Genomic DNA, 15,751 nt, shown 5'->3' with positions numbered 1-15,751 from the left:
AAATCTATAGATCCATAAACAAAAAAATCAAGACTACTCTTCTAATACAAAATGAGGGTGGAGCAGGTACTTACCTAGGTCTCCTAGAGTATTTCAGTAGCTCCAAGATTCAAATGTTGGATTCATTAAAGATATGTTAAAAGCCAAACTCTCTGGCTGGTACGCTAGGTCCTTATCTCAAGGAGGAAAGGAGATTTTGTTGAAATCAGTAGTTTTAGTTATGCCAGTCTTTGCCGTGTCGTGTTTTAAATTGCCAAAAACAACCTGCTCCAACCTTTCTAGTGTAATGGCACAATTTTGGTGGAACTCCTTTGAGCACAACCGAAAAATCCAGTGGCAAAGTTAGGAAAGAATGTGTCTTCCAAAATCTCATGGGGACTTAGGCTTCACAGATATCGGACTTTGAGTAAGTTAATTTTTTAGAGGTTTATAGTTGAAGATCCTTCTGCGAACAAAGGAGCTGCTCTCATTGCAAAAAACGTCACTTTGGATTGCCGTTTGCAATCTTATGTTGCGATTAGTTATCCTTCTTGGCTTACTATTTTCTTTGAGAATGAGAGGGTTTGATCTTTTATGGGATTAGTAAAGGCGATCAGTCAACCTTTCTTTTGTTTTTTTGGTACAAGCCCACTTCCTTAGGGGTGCTAAGTTTAGATCTATCTTGACATGTCTATTTATAAAGGCTTAGAGTATCTCCAATAACCCTTCAAACCTTCAAATTTTGAGGGATTTTAAATTCCAACAACCCCTTAAACCCTCAAATTTTTAGGGGTTGAACAGTGAACTTTCAAATTTTCTGGTGCATTATCGAGACCCTCAAAATCTTTCACATATTTCATTTAAGTCTTTATAATTTATATATCTTACAAATCATTCTATTAAATTTAATTGTTTGAAAGATATCTATATAAATTAAAAACATACTAAATTAAAATTGAAATTATTGATATATGAAAGATATACCATTTAAAAACAATTTTTTTACAACAATAACATTAATTATATTTTTTTAAGACACACTAATTAATCATATATATAAGCATTATGGAAAATAAATATATTGAGTAATTTTAAATCATGTAATTTTATTTTATGTTTTTTCAAAAAATTATATATTAGTTTGGGTTATCAGATAAGGTTTTGTATTTATTAATATTGTTTGATATAATTTTTTTAATTGTATGTTTTATATTTATATATGAAAGTTTTATCATTATAACTAATTATTAGTAATATTGTGGACTATAATGTAAATATAAAAAATTTTAAAAATGAATTTGAGGGTGTACCATTGGAGTAAGTGACCCTCGAACTTATATTTTGAAGGGTTTATTCCCTTAATACGAAGGTGATTGTTGAAGATGCTAAAAAAAGTCAACTTTCCTTTTATAATATAATTAAGGGTCAATTTGCCTAATAACCAAAATCATAAATCAAATTAAGTAAATAGTATATAATTTGAAAAAATTAGGAAAAAAGGATAAAGGTAGACAAAATTACTATCTTAGTGTTTTGATAGTAAAGGTAATAGTGAAGGGTGGAGGTGTTCCGGCGACCGGAGACAGTGGTCCGGTGACCGGTGGCGGCGGTCCGGTGGCTGTGGTACGGTGACTGTAGCGGTGGTCCAACGATCAGTGTCAACGGTCCGGCGACCGTGGCAACGGTCTGGCGACCGGTAACGATGGTCCCGCGATAGTGTCAATGGCTGAAGATTCATCATCCGGCGGTTAGATGTGGTGGTAAAAGGATGAGGGTGGTGGTGGTAAAAGGGTGAAGGTTGTTGTGGTGGTAAGGGTAATGATAATATAGTATATAGTATAGTTTACATAGGAAATATAATAGGTATATGGTTAGTGCGGTTAGAAAATTAATTTTTGTTTTTTTGGTTAGCTTTGCCAATTCCGCTAAAATAAATTCCATAGAAAATACATCTTACTCTTTAAGCCAATATAGCAAGATATTCAGAAAGTAGTGGAAATTTTACTTTTAGCCAGTTTAACTAAACATGTTCGTCTCGAATTTTTCAACTTTTTAACATTATGCCACCTGTGTGTGATTTTCATGTGGTTACCATTTTTTAGTCTTGATTTGTAAAAAAAGCTCTGAGATTACACCAAAATACATACGATTTCGGTTACAACTACCAAACTCAATAACTTTTACATTTAGATGTTAAGCATAAAAAACAAAAATACATCATGCGTGATAAGTCATTTGCAGAAAATAACAAAAGCTGCAAGAAGACAAAGTGATTATTTAAAAGTGATTTTATAACCAAGTACATAATTATTATGCTTGGCAGATGTGAAAAAAGAAAAAAAAAATCGTATTGGTCTCAGTTCACTATTAATTAATAAAGCAAGTAGGTAACTTTGCTTAGATCTAATCAGAAACATCGAAAAAGATTTGATCAGATCATTGTACTTGTGGTTTACTAAAAACGCACTTAATTCTTCTTTATCTCTTTACTTGTTTCTCCACTGCTAGATCTTAGCCAATCTTAATATATATATGTATATTTTTTTTGGTGATTTAACATTATTCCGTTTGTTAGATACAATAAAATTTTGTACTTAGAAAAGGTTTGGTCCTTGTGGATTATTAAATTCAAACGGTTTGTTAACGTGTTAATAATGCATAAACACGTTACCGTTAATGTTTAATTGTATATAGTATATGCTTTATTAAAATCTTTGTTTGGGCAACCAGTGGTTTGTACAACTGGTACGTGGGTTTTAAATAATCATAAACATTCCAAGTTGACTTACATACATCGGTCGATAAATAATACAAACTATATAGATAACAAAAAAACAAATGTAACATCTTTATATTGAATGATATCTTCAAAAGCCAACAATACTACGACACGTAACGAAATTGGTAAGAAAAATATGCTTCCTAGGAAGAATGGCAAATTTTGTAATAATCTTTAAAACAAAGCCTTTGTTGTTAATGATTTTTTTTTGTTTAAGTAGAGAAATTAAACCAATCAGAGACGAACAGAAGAAACAAAAACAACAAAAGTGTACAAAAACCAATCCCAAAAACGTAATTATCTTCAAAGTTAAGGTTATTTTTTAAATCTTGAACCTCAAAGATGCGTCAGACGACAATGGGACCACCCTCTTTCATGGCTTTTTTCAATCTAACCTAATTTATATACATTAAACAATTTGATGATGATGCTTCGTTTAGAAATTAACTTGAGTTATCTCATCAAACTTGTGATTCAGGGTAACTTATTTGGTCATAATCTTTATCAAGTGTCTTAGCTTTTTTTTTATTTATTATAAATGTTCTTTGATTTTAAGCTGATTTTTTTTTTTGGATTTTGCCGTCATTGCTCTATTTATCTATATCAATTCTTACTCCATTTAGGAGAGATGTTAACTAAAATAATTAATCTTTGTTTTAGTGTGCATGAAGACAAAGCATAGATAGATCAAATTTACCAATCTTTCTATATTTACGCTATTTAATTAATTAGCCAATATAATGTATATGAATCTTTTTTGTATAGTTATGTTTGAAAGAAAGACGAAGCTTCTCGATCTTAATATTCTGAAGAAAAAAAATTTATACATATGAATGGAAAAATATATATATATATATATGCTATAAAAATAGGAGAAGTCATGGGAGGATATTATGATTTCTATACAGAAACAGTTTTCTCAACCAAGAGGAACTGAAGCAAATTACTTTGTCTAATTTATGGATTAAAACTGAACATAAAAAATAATAAAAACTTAACGTTAACGACAAATGGAGACGTAAACTGGATCTACACATGTTCCATCTTTCATCATGTTGTTAAAGTAAGTACAAATATGCTTTTAATTACCTTTTTAGGAACACATTTAAGTAAAATAATATCTTTTTTTTTTACTAGTTTTTTTTAATTAACGTCGTAGCTCTTCTCCATATTAAAATTAGCGACGTCCGAGGGTTAAAAAAGCACAAGGAGAGAATCTAGGGTGTAAAATTATGTTTAATATCTTCAAATTTATGTTGGTAAATATATTAAAAAATTATGTTAATCTGAAATACCCAAAGCAAACTTACACAGCTTGGAAATTGATTCGCCGAGTCTATTTGAACGTTTCTTAGGTCAAAGATGGAAGATTCCGACCATCCCCTAGCTATATAATTTTTTTGATACATTTAATAAAAAAAAAGATATAGTCAAAGCTACTGAAAACAACATTAGCAATTAACACGACTTAACAACAAACAAACATTGGTTTAGATATTAAAACCTGATGTGAAAAAAAAATATATTAAAACCTGATTTGGTATTATTTTTTTTTTCTTTTTAACTGCAAGTGTGTGAAATGGAACAAAATCTAATATAATTATTCATGATATAACAAAAAATCTACAACCCCAAATGTAAATAAACTAAACTGTAAAAAAAATTTATACATTATACTATATATGATGACAAATGAAAAATACAGGAACAATATAATTTAGTTGCCTTTAACTAAAAAAACAATAATTAATTGCATTAAAAACTTATGAGAAAAAGGCACTTTAATAGTAATAATGAAACGTTAAAAGTAAAAAAAAAAAAAAAAAAAGAGAGAGATGGTGACAAAAATATATCGAGTCTCTCTCTCTCTCTCTCTGCTTCTGTTGTTTGTTTATAGAAGAAGCGTCGTTTCGTTTTTTATTTTATTTATTTATTTTTATTTTTTAATTTATGGGATCTCCCTCTCTCTCTTTTTCTCTCTCTACACCGAACTATATTATTCTCTCTCTTCAAAGCGAAAACACCAAATCCGATAAAATAAAAATAAGTAAAAGAAGGGAATATAAATAAAAGCTCTTAATTCTTTTTTATTAATTTTTATTTTTTTTTGGCTTTCTTCTTCTCCTTTTTTTTAAGAATCAGAAGAGAAGAGAGTAGTAACAGACAGATAGAGATATCTAGAGAGAGAGAGAGTTGGCCCAGCAGCACAGCAGCGGATCGACGACGACGATGAAGAGACGATGATCATCTGATTCTCTCCTAAAGCTTTCTTCTCTCTTCTCTCCTCCTTATTTTTAGTATTTTCCTCAGGAATACATTTTTTTTTTTTTTTGGTTTATATATATATATATATATATCTCCCTGTCTCTCTCTATCTCTCATTTGTACTATAATTTTGGTCGCCGATTTGGGAGTGAGTGTAAAACATCTTTCTCTCTCTCTCTGTTTCTTATGAGCGATTGAGATTAGAGAGAGGATTTGGTTATCTCACAGGTGAATCATAAATCTCTCTTATCTTATGATTTTTTATTATTTATTTTAATTTTAGTTATTATTCTCTTGAGCTTAGTTTCTCATAAATTTAGAATGATGAGTTTTTTTTTAAATTGATGATCTCTGCTTTTTTTTTTGTTTACTGTTCATTCATCGTACTTTTATGTTTTTTTTTTTTTCTGTCAGATTTTTGTTTCAAAGATCGCTTTAGATTTTAGCTTCATCACCTCTAATGGTGGCTCCAATTTTCTGGGAAATTTCTTTACCTAATTTATTTTTGAGCTTAACTTTTTAGCTCTCAGATGTTATAGTTTTATGCTCTGATTTAATAATTGCTATGATAAAAAAAATCTTAGTATATAATCTGATAATGTCGTCGTCGGTGACTTTTGTTTTGGAATTTGTGATCATGCTGTTTTAAAGTATATAATTGATTTTTTTTTTAAATCTATTGGCTAAATACAGTATTTGTAAATCTTTTTGTTTTATATATGGAGGAATGGGAGAAACAGTTCATTGTGAAAGCTTCTTACCCTCCTCCTCAATGAGGAGGGATTTAACTCAAGATTCAAACACTTCTTGTACCTATTCTACTTTTTTTGCTCGAGACCCAAAAAACAACTTGCCTTATGGTGGCCACCATTTTCATCATAATGCTGCTTTCTCTGCCAGAGCTGTAGCTGCTACAGATTCTTCTTCTTACTCTGATTTTTTGAAACACACCATGCTTCAACACGAAGCCGTTTTCAAGAATCAGGTATCTTAATCTCTCTAATCATATATGCTCGAAATGTTTTATTTTTTTATGTGTGCTAATCTAATTATGATTGGTCTTCTTTGTGCAGGTTTGTGAGCTTCATCGTTTGTATAGAACACAGAAGAGTTTGATGGATGAAGTAAAAGGAAAGACTTTTATTGATCTTATGAGTTTTTCTGAGCGTACACCCGAAAGTGCCATTAAACCAGAGCTACCTGGGTTTCTTTTGGGGAGTGATGAAGGTAGCAGCTCTCAAGTTTGCAATGCTCCTAGTTCAAAGGACGGGGAGGAGGTGTTTGAGGTTAGACCTGTCAAGGTTAGAAGAACAGTGATTGATCTTCAACTCCCTCCTTACGAGCAGTCCAAAACAGAAGAAGAGGAGGAAGTTGAAGAAAAGCTGTTTTTCGAACGAGGGAGTGCTTCTCATCATCTCAACGACTCTTCTGGATCTTCTTTGTTAATGAAGAATCGAAATGGGTTAGCTGACTTGAACGAGCCACTCCAGTGCCAAGAATCAGTACCTGTCTCTTCTTTCTCCAGGGACTTGTATTCTTCTCTTTATGGAAGAAACATTCCAAATGTTCAAGGCCAGCCGTTGGATAAAAATACAAGTCAAAATGGTTGGATGGTTCTTGAAGCAGGTGAGATTTTTCATTTTCATTTGGTTTCTATACTGTTTTATGCCTTCTGCTCCATTTTTATGTGGGGAAGTTTTGGCAAAGAGTTCTTATGATGACATTGAATGTCTTTTGCTCATTGATTGGTTTGTGGATTGTGTTCTGATACAGTAGCTTTTTTTATTTGTAAGTCTCTGATGTTTTTCTATGGCTGCATGGTTATAGGTCTTGGCAAAAGCGTTCCACGAGACAAGTTATGTGTGCCTTCCCATTCCGTACAAGGTCTTTCAAACAGTGCATTTCAACCTCTGGGATACCCTTCAACTGATCAGCGGGAGTTGTCGGGCGAAAGAGCATCTTTTGAATGGGAAGCTCGTCAAAGGAATCCTGAAGTTTCTTATGATAGCTATGTGGAACCAAGTGTGGCGTCAAATGCTCCAAGCTTTAATCATGGCTACCACCCTGAATCTGTCAGACCTTGGAGCCATTGGATTTCATCATGGGAGAACCGAAGTAGCTGCTCAGTTCAGAAACCCGTGCCACTTCAGACGAATCCATTCTTGAATTTTAATACACAACCAAGAGCAGATGCGAGTTCTGAGATGAGAAGCCGTGATTTTAACCAAGTCTTTTCTTCAGGGTCGAAGGAAACTGCCTTTAATTTTCCATCAGGAAACTCTAACTATCTTAACAACGGACCAAAAGGGGATGTTACAAATGGTTCTTTCAGTGAGGCTGTGAAGCATCGGAGTCTTGACAACCCTCAAGGACCAAAAAACCAGGAGTGCTTTGCTGGGTTGCCCTGGATAAAACCTAAGCCCCAAAACAAAAATGGAATGACCAATGGTGGTTTGGATTTGAATGTGTCTGCAAATCAATTCATGGATGGATGTGATGTGGGTGACAGCTTAGATAATGTATATCCTCACAATGGTTTGAGGTCTGTTTCATGTTCTAATGGCGCCAACTTGGGACATGTTAAAATGGCCGAGTCACAGAGTAGTAGAAAGATATTTGGTGTCCCGATCCCTCCGAAGCATTCTATTTGTGAGGAGCACCCTTTCCTTATTCCTTCTTCTGCCTCTATCACTAATCAACCCAAGAAAGTTAACACCTTAGTGAAGAGAAACCTCGATATCAACCTGCCATGTGAAGCCTCAGTTTCTGAAGCTGTCATCGTGGACAATGAAAAAGGTAAAAAAGCTGCCACTTACAGGCAGCATATTGACTTGAATTTCTGTGCTAACGAGGATGAAGATTCCAGCTTGTGTTCTACTCCAAGAGTGGAAACAAAAGCAACTACTTTGATAGATTTGGAAGCTCCCCCGAATCTTGAGAGTGCAGAAGAAGGGGAGAAAATTCCAGAGAAGAGAAGTGAAGACACTTGGGGATCTGAAGCTGGAGATTCAGTAGATGAATTCAGTAAGGCAGCTGCAGAAGCTATAGTCACCATCTCACTGTCTCACCATTGGCCCAATACTGATGAAGCTGCTTCCTCTTCGACCGATGCAGTTGCCAAGGACCCGCTCTCTTGGTTTGTGAACACAATAGCTTCTTGTGGGAATGATTTAGAGAAAAGGATTGCTTGTTTGGAAGCCAGAGATTGTGAAGGCTGCCGTGAAGAATGTTCTTCAGGGGAGTTTGATTATTTCGAGACAATGACTCTGAACTTACCCCAGACCAAAGAAGAAGACTACATGCCAAAGCCTTTGGTCCCAGAATATCTAAAATTCGATGAGACCGGTTGTATGGGTATCACAGCTAACCGGCCAAGAAGAGGACAAGCAAGACGGGGAAGACCAAGGCGGGATTTCCAAAGGGATATTCTCCCAGGGCTTGCTTCTCTGTCCAGGCTTGAAGTAACCGAAGATCTTCATATGTTTGAGGGACTTATGAAAGCCACATGCTACAACTGGAACTCAGGAGTGGCCCGAAGGAGCTCAAACCGAGGTGGATCTAGCCGAGGAAGAAAACGACTGGTCAACAACTTTGACAGAGCTCCGGTTTGCTCGTCTTTGGCACAGCCAGTTAATAACAACAGTGTACAAATGGTGGGATTGGAAGAGAGGAGCCTTACTGGATGGGGAACTGCAACTCGAAGGCCAAGAAGACAAAGATGCCCTGCAAGTACTCCCCCAACTGTGATCTTGACGTAAAGTATTATTTTACTATTTGAGAAACATTGTAGAGGGAAAGAAACAGAGAAAGTAACAATGGAGAAAACAGAGTCAGCGATGGATGTTTTATTATTCTAAATCACCCCATGTATGTTTGGTTGGTTATTACAAAATTTGCATCTCTGTTTTCTATTGGCTCAAAAACAATATGTATATTCTTACATGGCTCTAACTAATAAATGATGTTAAGAATCTATGACATGTTCTTATTCGTCGATCTGTAAATAGTCTGCATCAAGAGTTATATTCTGGAGACTCCCGAGAAACTTGTAGATTTCCTCTGTTTGGAAACAGGGTTCTTCCCCAGCTCCAAATCTGAAAACTTTTTTATCAATCTCAATTGCGCTGTACCCAGGAACTTTCTTGAGATTCAAACTCTTCATAGCCCTTCTCATTCTCTTGAATTCTTCCCATTCCCCTTCTTCACCATATACATTGGACAAGAGAGTATAATATCCTGTATCGTCCGTAACAATATCAGAAAGGTCATTTTTTATGGCTTTGACGATATCCATTCTCTGATGGATTCTGCATCCATTGACCAGAGAACCCCAAACGCTAGCATCAACTAGGAAAGGCATATCCTTGATGGTTCTATATGCTTCTTCGAGTTCACCAGAACGGCTCAACAGGTCGATGAAACAGGCGAAATGCTCTGAGTTTGGTAAGAGGCCAAAAGTTTTCATCAAGTTAAAGTAGAACCTCCCTTCTTCAGCGGAACCAGAGTGACCACAAGCAGAGAGAATGTTCATGAAGACAACTTCGTTAGGTTCCGTTCCCGATCCTACCATTTGATTGAACGTAGATATTGCAGATCCTACCCGTCCGTGCATTCCATAGGCATTAATCATACTACTCCATGACACAATGCTCCTACTCGACATGGTTCTGAAGACTGTTTCAGCTGCGTTGAGATCTCCACATTTGGCATACATGTCGATTAGAGCTGTATCAGTGAAAAGATCCTTTAAACCGCAAAGAATGAGCTTGTGATGAACCCATTTCCCTTTATCCAGTAAACCTATGCTTGAGCACGCTTGAATGACCGCCAAAAATGTAACTTCATTCATATCTAGACAGTTACGATACATATAGTCAAAGAGGTTAATTGCCTCCAAGGAGCTACCATTCTGTGAAAACCCGCAGAGCATTGAGTTCCATGTCACAACGCTCTTATACCTTATTTGATCAAATACCATGCATGCTGAATTTACAAATCCGCTTTTAGAGTACATGTCTATCACCGAGTTCTGCACAAACTCATCCGAAACATCAGTCCTTATAACATGTCCATGAATCTGTTTCCCTAGCGGAACTAAACCAGTATCCTCGCATGCAGAGATTGTGCTTGCCAAAGTGAATGAATCAGGTTTTATTCCCCGAGTCACCATCTGTCTGAACAAGCACAATGCCTCAATCAACATACCTTTGTGTGCATATAGAGATATAAGCGAGTTCCATGACACAATATTGTTATCTCCAACCACACGTAAAACTGTCTCACAGTTTCTTAGTCTCCCGCATCCAGCGTACAGTTCAATTAAGGCCGGAGAAAGCGACTCATAATTAGGATCCAGCTCTCGTCTAACTGCAAAACCATGTACCGACTTACCTTCTCTAATCAACCCAACCAATCCACAAGAGCTCAAAACGCTGTAAAGGGTAATCAAATTCGGCTCAGTTCCAGACTTCAACATCTCACTGAAACTTCTCAATGCCTTTTCAGAGAGGTCCCCCCGGTTGTAACTAGAAATCATTGCAGTCCACGAAACAGCATTCTTCTTGACAATCTTCTCAAAGATCTTCTCCGAACTAAGCAAATCCCCGCACTTACTGTACATTGTAAGCAGAGAGTTGCAAAGCATTTCATCAAAATCAAACCTTTTTCTCGTTATCTGGCCATGAACTGATCTAGCGATCCTCAAGCATCCAAGCTCAGCGCATCCTTCAACAATGCTGATCATCGTCACAGCATCAGGCTCAACACCATCATCCACCATGCATTTAAACATCCTCAACGCTTCTTCTACCTCGCCATTCTCAAGACAGCTAGAAACAAGTGTACTCCAAGCGACAAGATCTCTCACGAGCATTCCATCGAACACCTTCTCTGCGTCACTTAAATTCCCCGCTTGGCCATACATACACAAAAGAGACGTCTCTATCACAGCGTCGTCGTCTACACCGCTCTTAATAATCCTCCCGTGAACTTTCTTACCAACACCCAGATGCTCCCTCGAACCCGCACAAGCTCTCAAAACAGAAGGAAACACGAACTTGCTTATCTGGGTCTTCTCCAAAACCAACCTATGGTACAAATCAATGGCGGCGTCGAGTAAATGACACCAAACGTTGCATTTGATGAGAACGCCATACATGAATGAATCAGGGTAAGGAAAAGCTTCGAAGACTAGCCTAGACGAGTCTGGAGAACCCATGAAAGCGTATGATTCTATGAGCTTTGTCACAGGAAGAGGGTCACGACGGAGACGACCAGTGACGAGGAGACGAGCATGAAGCTGACTTACTGATCTCAAATTCGAACATGATCTAAACAATGGCATGTACTGCGTCATCTTCAGCTTATCAAGAACAAGAACATTAACAAACAGAGAAAAAAGGAGAAGTCTTTGGCTTATTTTTTTTTGTATGTTCTGCTTATAAACAAGATTCAAAACATATATTACATTAGGGGAAGACTTTATTATCATCAAGACAAAAAGGGTAGCTAACAATCTGAGGAGATAAACATGAAAGAATGAAGAAATATTTGCACAAGCAAACACATACAAAGATGTAACTACTGGATAAAGTAAGGAAACTGTTCTTGATTTTGGGACGATGTTTTTTTTGGTTCATGGCCGTTGATAGACGTATTTTGTTCTTGGATCAACTATTAGACCTTTTCCTCCGTTAACTTCAAGATCATGCCTGTAAAATTTCACACAACAACACTCGGTGGTTAAATCAAAACCAGAACTGAACAAACACTTTCGGAGAGTGAAGGGTAGAGTAAACTTACTGGAAAACAAAGTCTGGGATTGTTAGCTGCTCACGAGGAACATATCTGAACAGTTGCAGAAGTCGGTCTGCATATACTACTTTCTTCCAGACCTTATCGGATTTTTTCGGAATGGAAACAAGGGAAAAGACAAGAGTAAATTAGAGACTTCTTTAGAATGAGTTGGTTTTTTTGGGAGAAAAGCTGGGACTTTACCACATTATCAACTAACACTTGCATAGCTAAGATTGTAGCCTTCAAGTGGAAAGTTGGATGGAGAACGTAGATTGCCTGGACGAAGCAGAAATGATCATGATTAAGACGAGGAGGAACCTTCACTAATGAGAATTGAACTGAGTAGGTGTCAATTTCATACCTGAAGGTTACGTTGGTGTTTGCGACCAAGTATTTGTTCTAATCTTTTCATCCATCCTAAATCTGGTTGTCTGTTTATTCACATGGAAAAATCAGACCCGTAAAAGAGCAAAAATGTTATTGAACTTTTTTACGCACAAGGGTCTTTTTCCACTAAAACAGACTAAGAACCAACTTACACTTGCAAGGACGCTGCGGAATGGAAATAGACAATCGAGTAAGGTTTTTGTATCACTGGTTCAAATTCCTGTAAATTTGCACAAATTTCAGTATCGTCAGACACCATATAAAGTAAAAAAAAATCAATACAAGATGGTTTCAGAGACTGTGTTTTAGTGAGTTGGAGAACCATCGAGGTATGCGATTTTGTGCTTACCTTTATAACATAAAGCACAAAACGCTCCAGATCAAGACATCGCAGCAAAAAGTGAGCTCCTACAACAACCATTACTGGATGACCCTCGGTGTCAACACCACCACGGTAGCTGAAGAAAAATAAAAGAGAGGGCTCTGTCAATATCTATTCCATTATACATTGGCTCAAGGACATATAAAGTGAACTTATGCAAGGCAAAGCGAGAGAAAAAATCCAAGGACATAGAAACCATACACAATTTTCATCTCTGCAATTTCAGAAAGGTTGAGAGAATTAGCTTTCGCTAGGTATCGAGAATGAAGTGAATATTCCTCTGCAGCAGACAGAGGGGGTCCTCCTAGATCACCAAATCCTAGTAATTTAACAAAATTGAATCCACTTTGTGCTTGTGCAGTCTTCTCCCATTGTTCTTTGCGTCTTTCATCTGGATCTTTAATCAAGGACATAAAGGCCGGATCCAAATACGAATCAAGATGATTCGAGTTCCTGAAATCATACGGCTATCAATAGAGTGAAAGTACTAAGACAACTAAATGACAAGACTGTAGCCGTCAGAGATCACCAACCTGCGTAACAAAGTAAGATCAGTAGTAGGGCGCTCGAGTGGAGTTGGAAAAGATCTGGGTGAAGGTTTATTTGGCAGCGTCTGTATTCTGATCTTACGTTCGTCTATGACCGTATCACCATTTTCATCGCCAACATCAGCCGGGAGCTTTAATATGGCAACCTCTTCCTCATGTTCATCTCGGGGAAAGTAAAGTGGAAGTAATCTATATTTAGAGAGTCAAATGTTAGCAACTGTCGACAATGCTTTTGCATCACATAACTATAAGCAACTAAGGTATGTGTAAATAATAGCCACCAGTTAGTACATGCTACGGTCTTTGCGTAAATAATTCTAAACGCAATGGTTCTTAAAAATGAAAATGAGCAATCATTTACTAGGATAGCACAATATAAGTAAAGGTTCTCGCAAACCAGTTGCAGAAAATTTTAGATACCTTTTGTATATCTCCGTATCCGAGGATGTGGTGGTGCAGAAAACAACAGCACTAATTTTATCCTTTTGCTTCTCTAGAAAGCGGCGTACAGTTCCTAAAAATCGCACAACACACGAGTCGGAAACTCAAAAGTCACTCATTGAAAGAAAAGAGACTGTTCACGGAAAGAAGAACTATCTTACTTATGGCAACATGAGCAGCTGGTTCACGGGGATAGTTTTTGGCCTCTGTGTATATACAGCCCATAGCTATACTGCGATGTTGTATGCAAACCAAAACAAGTTCTTGAGTTTAGGAAATAAATAAATCACAAAATGACTAAAGAATCTGATTGTTGCAAATAGAATAAGGAAAAACTGGAATTTTACTTCACACACCTTTGAAGCCCACTATCTATGAGAAGCTCCAGACAAGATCTATAGCAGTGACTTAGAGCATTCTCAGCAGCTGTATGATACTTTACTGCATACTTGGGGCCTACTGTATGGATAACCCTCCTGAACAAGAAACAAAAAAAAAAACATTTTTTGGAGTGGAGGATTAATTAAGGCATAAACCTTTTCCGCAGTCCAAATTAAAGTCGCACCGAATGTTTGATATTTAAGAGATAACATGATGTACTATTCACACAACATGAAATTACTGTAAACCGTCAACAAGGGAGAAGCTCTATCATAGGGACAAGGATAGTTAAAAGATCGAGCAGAGACAGATTCAAGGAGCAATTTTTTTTTTTTTTTTAGTCCTCTAGGTAAATAATGAATTTATCTTAAATCTTCTTCATCACCAATTACCTCGCTGGTAGATCATAGGCATTTGTTACTTTCGCCATCCCTGTCCTGACTCCACCCTGTAACGAAAAAAAAAAATAAGAGAAAAATCATCTTTCACGCAACCATCTAAAAGACGATACATAATATAATGCCTTTTTCATTAACATATATAATGTTCTTGTTCTAGAAATTAGTGAAAGAAAGTGTTTGTACCAACGTAGCACATTGTTCGGCAAGGCCAGGTCCAGCAGCCACATATAGACCAGGACTGCTATGTGCCTCATCCAACTTCTGTCCTCCAATTCCAAGAAAATCAACCATATCAAAAAGACACACATTACTTGCCTACAAGCGAAGCTAATTTCATGATCACACCTTACCTCATTTGTCGAATTCACAACAGCATCAACCTCAAGGTTCCATGGTTCTCCTCTCCAAAGGTAAATTCTGGAGTTAATCTCGTGATCTACAGGAAACTTAGATACCATCCCATTCCCACTACTTCCTGCTTCAGAAGACGAAGCCAAAGGATTTGCGTAACGCGGATTAGAATTGGCTGGATCTCCTGTTTCACCTTCCAAAGATGACCTCTGCTCAACATCACTCCACCGGGGGATTTGATCCAAAGTCACAACGTAATCACCACTCTCTGTTGGAGTTCCTCCACGAGGTGTTGTCGCCGTGGGAATGGCCTGGTACATCATCGCAGATCACACAGAAACCACCCTAATTGCCTCCTCCACCCTCAATAAAAAGGGTTTGCACAAGACTTTGTATGTTCCTAATCAAAAACAAGTAACAATGAACAAACATTTACATGAAATTAGATTCAGCAAGTTGGGAAATTTACAATGACCAAGTAAAATTACGTATACAATCATCGGAATTAGATAAACAGATCGTACTAATGCAATCAAAAAAACCTAATAAATTCAAAATCAATCCAATCCCAAGTAACAAAACTACAAGAGAGTGTTAGAAAAACAATTAAAGATCAAAACTTTCAGATAATTCTAATCTAAATCATTGATCTTTTTCCCACAAAATCGAAAAAAACGAAACCGAGAGGTCGTGAGGTCGAGGATTCATTCACCTGAAATTGGTGAAACTGATTTAGGAGAAAACGAATCGGAAAATATACCCTAATCTGAATTCAACTTCATGTCGTCGTCGCTAGAAGAGAAACCAAATTCAACAACTGTGGATTTAGATGGATCGATGATGATGAGGTTAGTGGAAGAAGAAGAAGAAAACATCAAAACCAGCTACGAAATTGAGTTGTCGTTTAAGCGAATATACCTTCAAAAGCCACTAGGACCCTCTCACTCATCAAGAAGGTTTTGAGATAAATAATAATAATAAAATATTACTCCCAAGTCCCAAGTCAGAGCCGTTTAAAACCGTCACGGTCACGGGAGCTCAC

At 36.7% G+C, this 15,751-nt stretch overlaps 2 protein-coding genes and 1 pseudogene across 5 annotated transcripts; 1 reads left to right on the top strand and 2 right to left on the bottom strand.

Moving 5' to 3' along the window:
- The first annotated feature begins 4,902 nt into the window (after nt 1–4,902).
- LOC104701564 (uncharacterized) lies at nt 4,903–8,996 on the top strand. 2 transcript variants are annotated; one of them, XM_087459105.1, is made up of 5 exons: nt 5,043–5,072; nt 5,168–5,251; nt 5,749–6,008; nt 6,097–6,649; nt 6,851–8,996. In XM_087459105.1, the coding sequence occupies exons 3-5, from the start codon at nt 5,751–5,753 to the stop codon at nt 8,779–8,781; spliced, it is 2,742 nt and encodes a 913-aa protein (XP_087315231.1). In that variant the 5' UTR covers nt 5,043–5,072; nt 5,168–5,251; nt 5,749–5,750; the 3' UTR covers nt 8,782–8,996. The 2 variants fall into 2 exon arrangements, with proteins under 2 accessions (XP_010415579.2, XP_087315231.1); XM_010417277.2 differs by having other exon boundaries at nt 4,903–5,251; nt 5,438–6,008.
- On the bottom strand, nt 8,840–11,513 carry LOC104701563 (putative pentatricopeptide repeat-containing protein At1g69350, mitochondrial pseudogene; annotated as a pseudogene). The gene has a single exon (XR_015562204.1). The product of XR_015562204.1 is annotated as a putative pentatricopeptide repeat-containing protein At1g69350, mitochondrial pseudogene (transcript).
- On the bottom strand, nt 11,239–15,659 carry LOC104701562 (uncharacterized). 2 transcript variants are annotated; one of them, XM_010417274.3, is made up of 15 exons: nt 15,470–15,659; nt 14,709–15,109; nt 14,542–14,619; nt 14,350–14,405; nt 13,933–14,052; nt 13,738–13,808; nt 13,556–13,649; nt 13,121–13,324; nt 12,789–13,040; nt 12,555–12,663; nt 12,358–12,425; nt 12,180–12,249; nt 12,020–12,094; nt 11,825–11,916; nt 11,239–11,733 (listed from the first exon to the last, which is right to left on the bottom strand). In XM_010417274.3, exons 2-15 carry the CDS (start codon nt 15,030–15,032, stop codon nt 11,658–11,660), a joined length of 1,689 nt encoding a protein of 562 aa, XP_010415576.1. In that variant the 5' UTR covers nt 15,033–15,109; nt 15,470–15,659; the 3' UTR covers nt 11,239–11,657. The 2 variants fall into 2 exon arrangements, with proteins under 2 accessions (XP_010415576.1, XP_010415575.1); XM_010417273.3 differs by having other exon boundaries at nt 15,422–15,656.
- Nucleotides 15,660–15,751: the final 92 nt, after the last annotated feature.

The sequence above is a fragment of the Camelina sativa genome, chromosome 7 (genome assembly GCF_030686135.1).
Source record: "Camelina sativa cultivar CO46 ecotype springtype chromosome 7, ASM3068613v1".
Classification (NCBI taxonomy): Eukaryota; Viridiplantae; Streptophyta; class Magnoliopsida; order Brassicales; family Brassicaceae; genus Camelina; species Camelina sativa.
The sequence above is the reverse complement of the archived record's forward strand: the minus strand, read 5'-3'. Positions and strand labels throughout refer to the sequence as shown.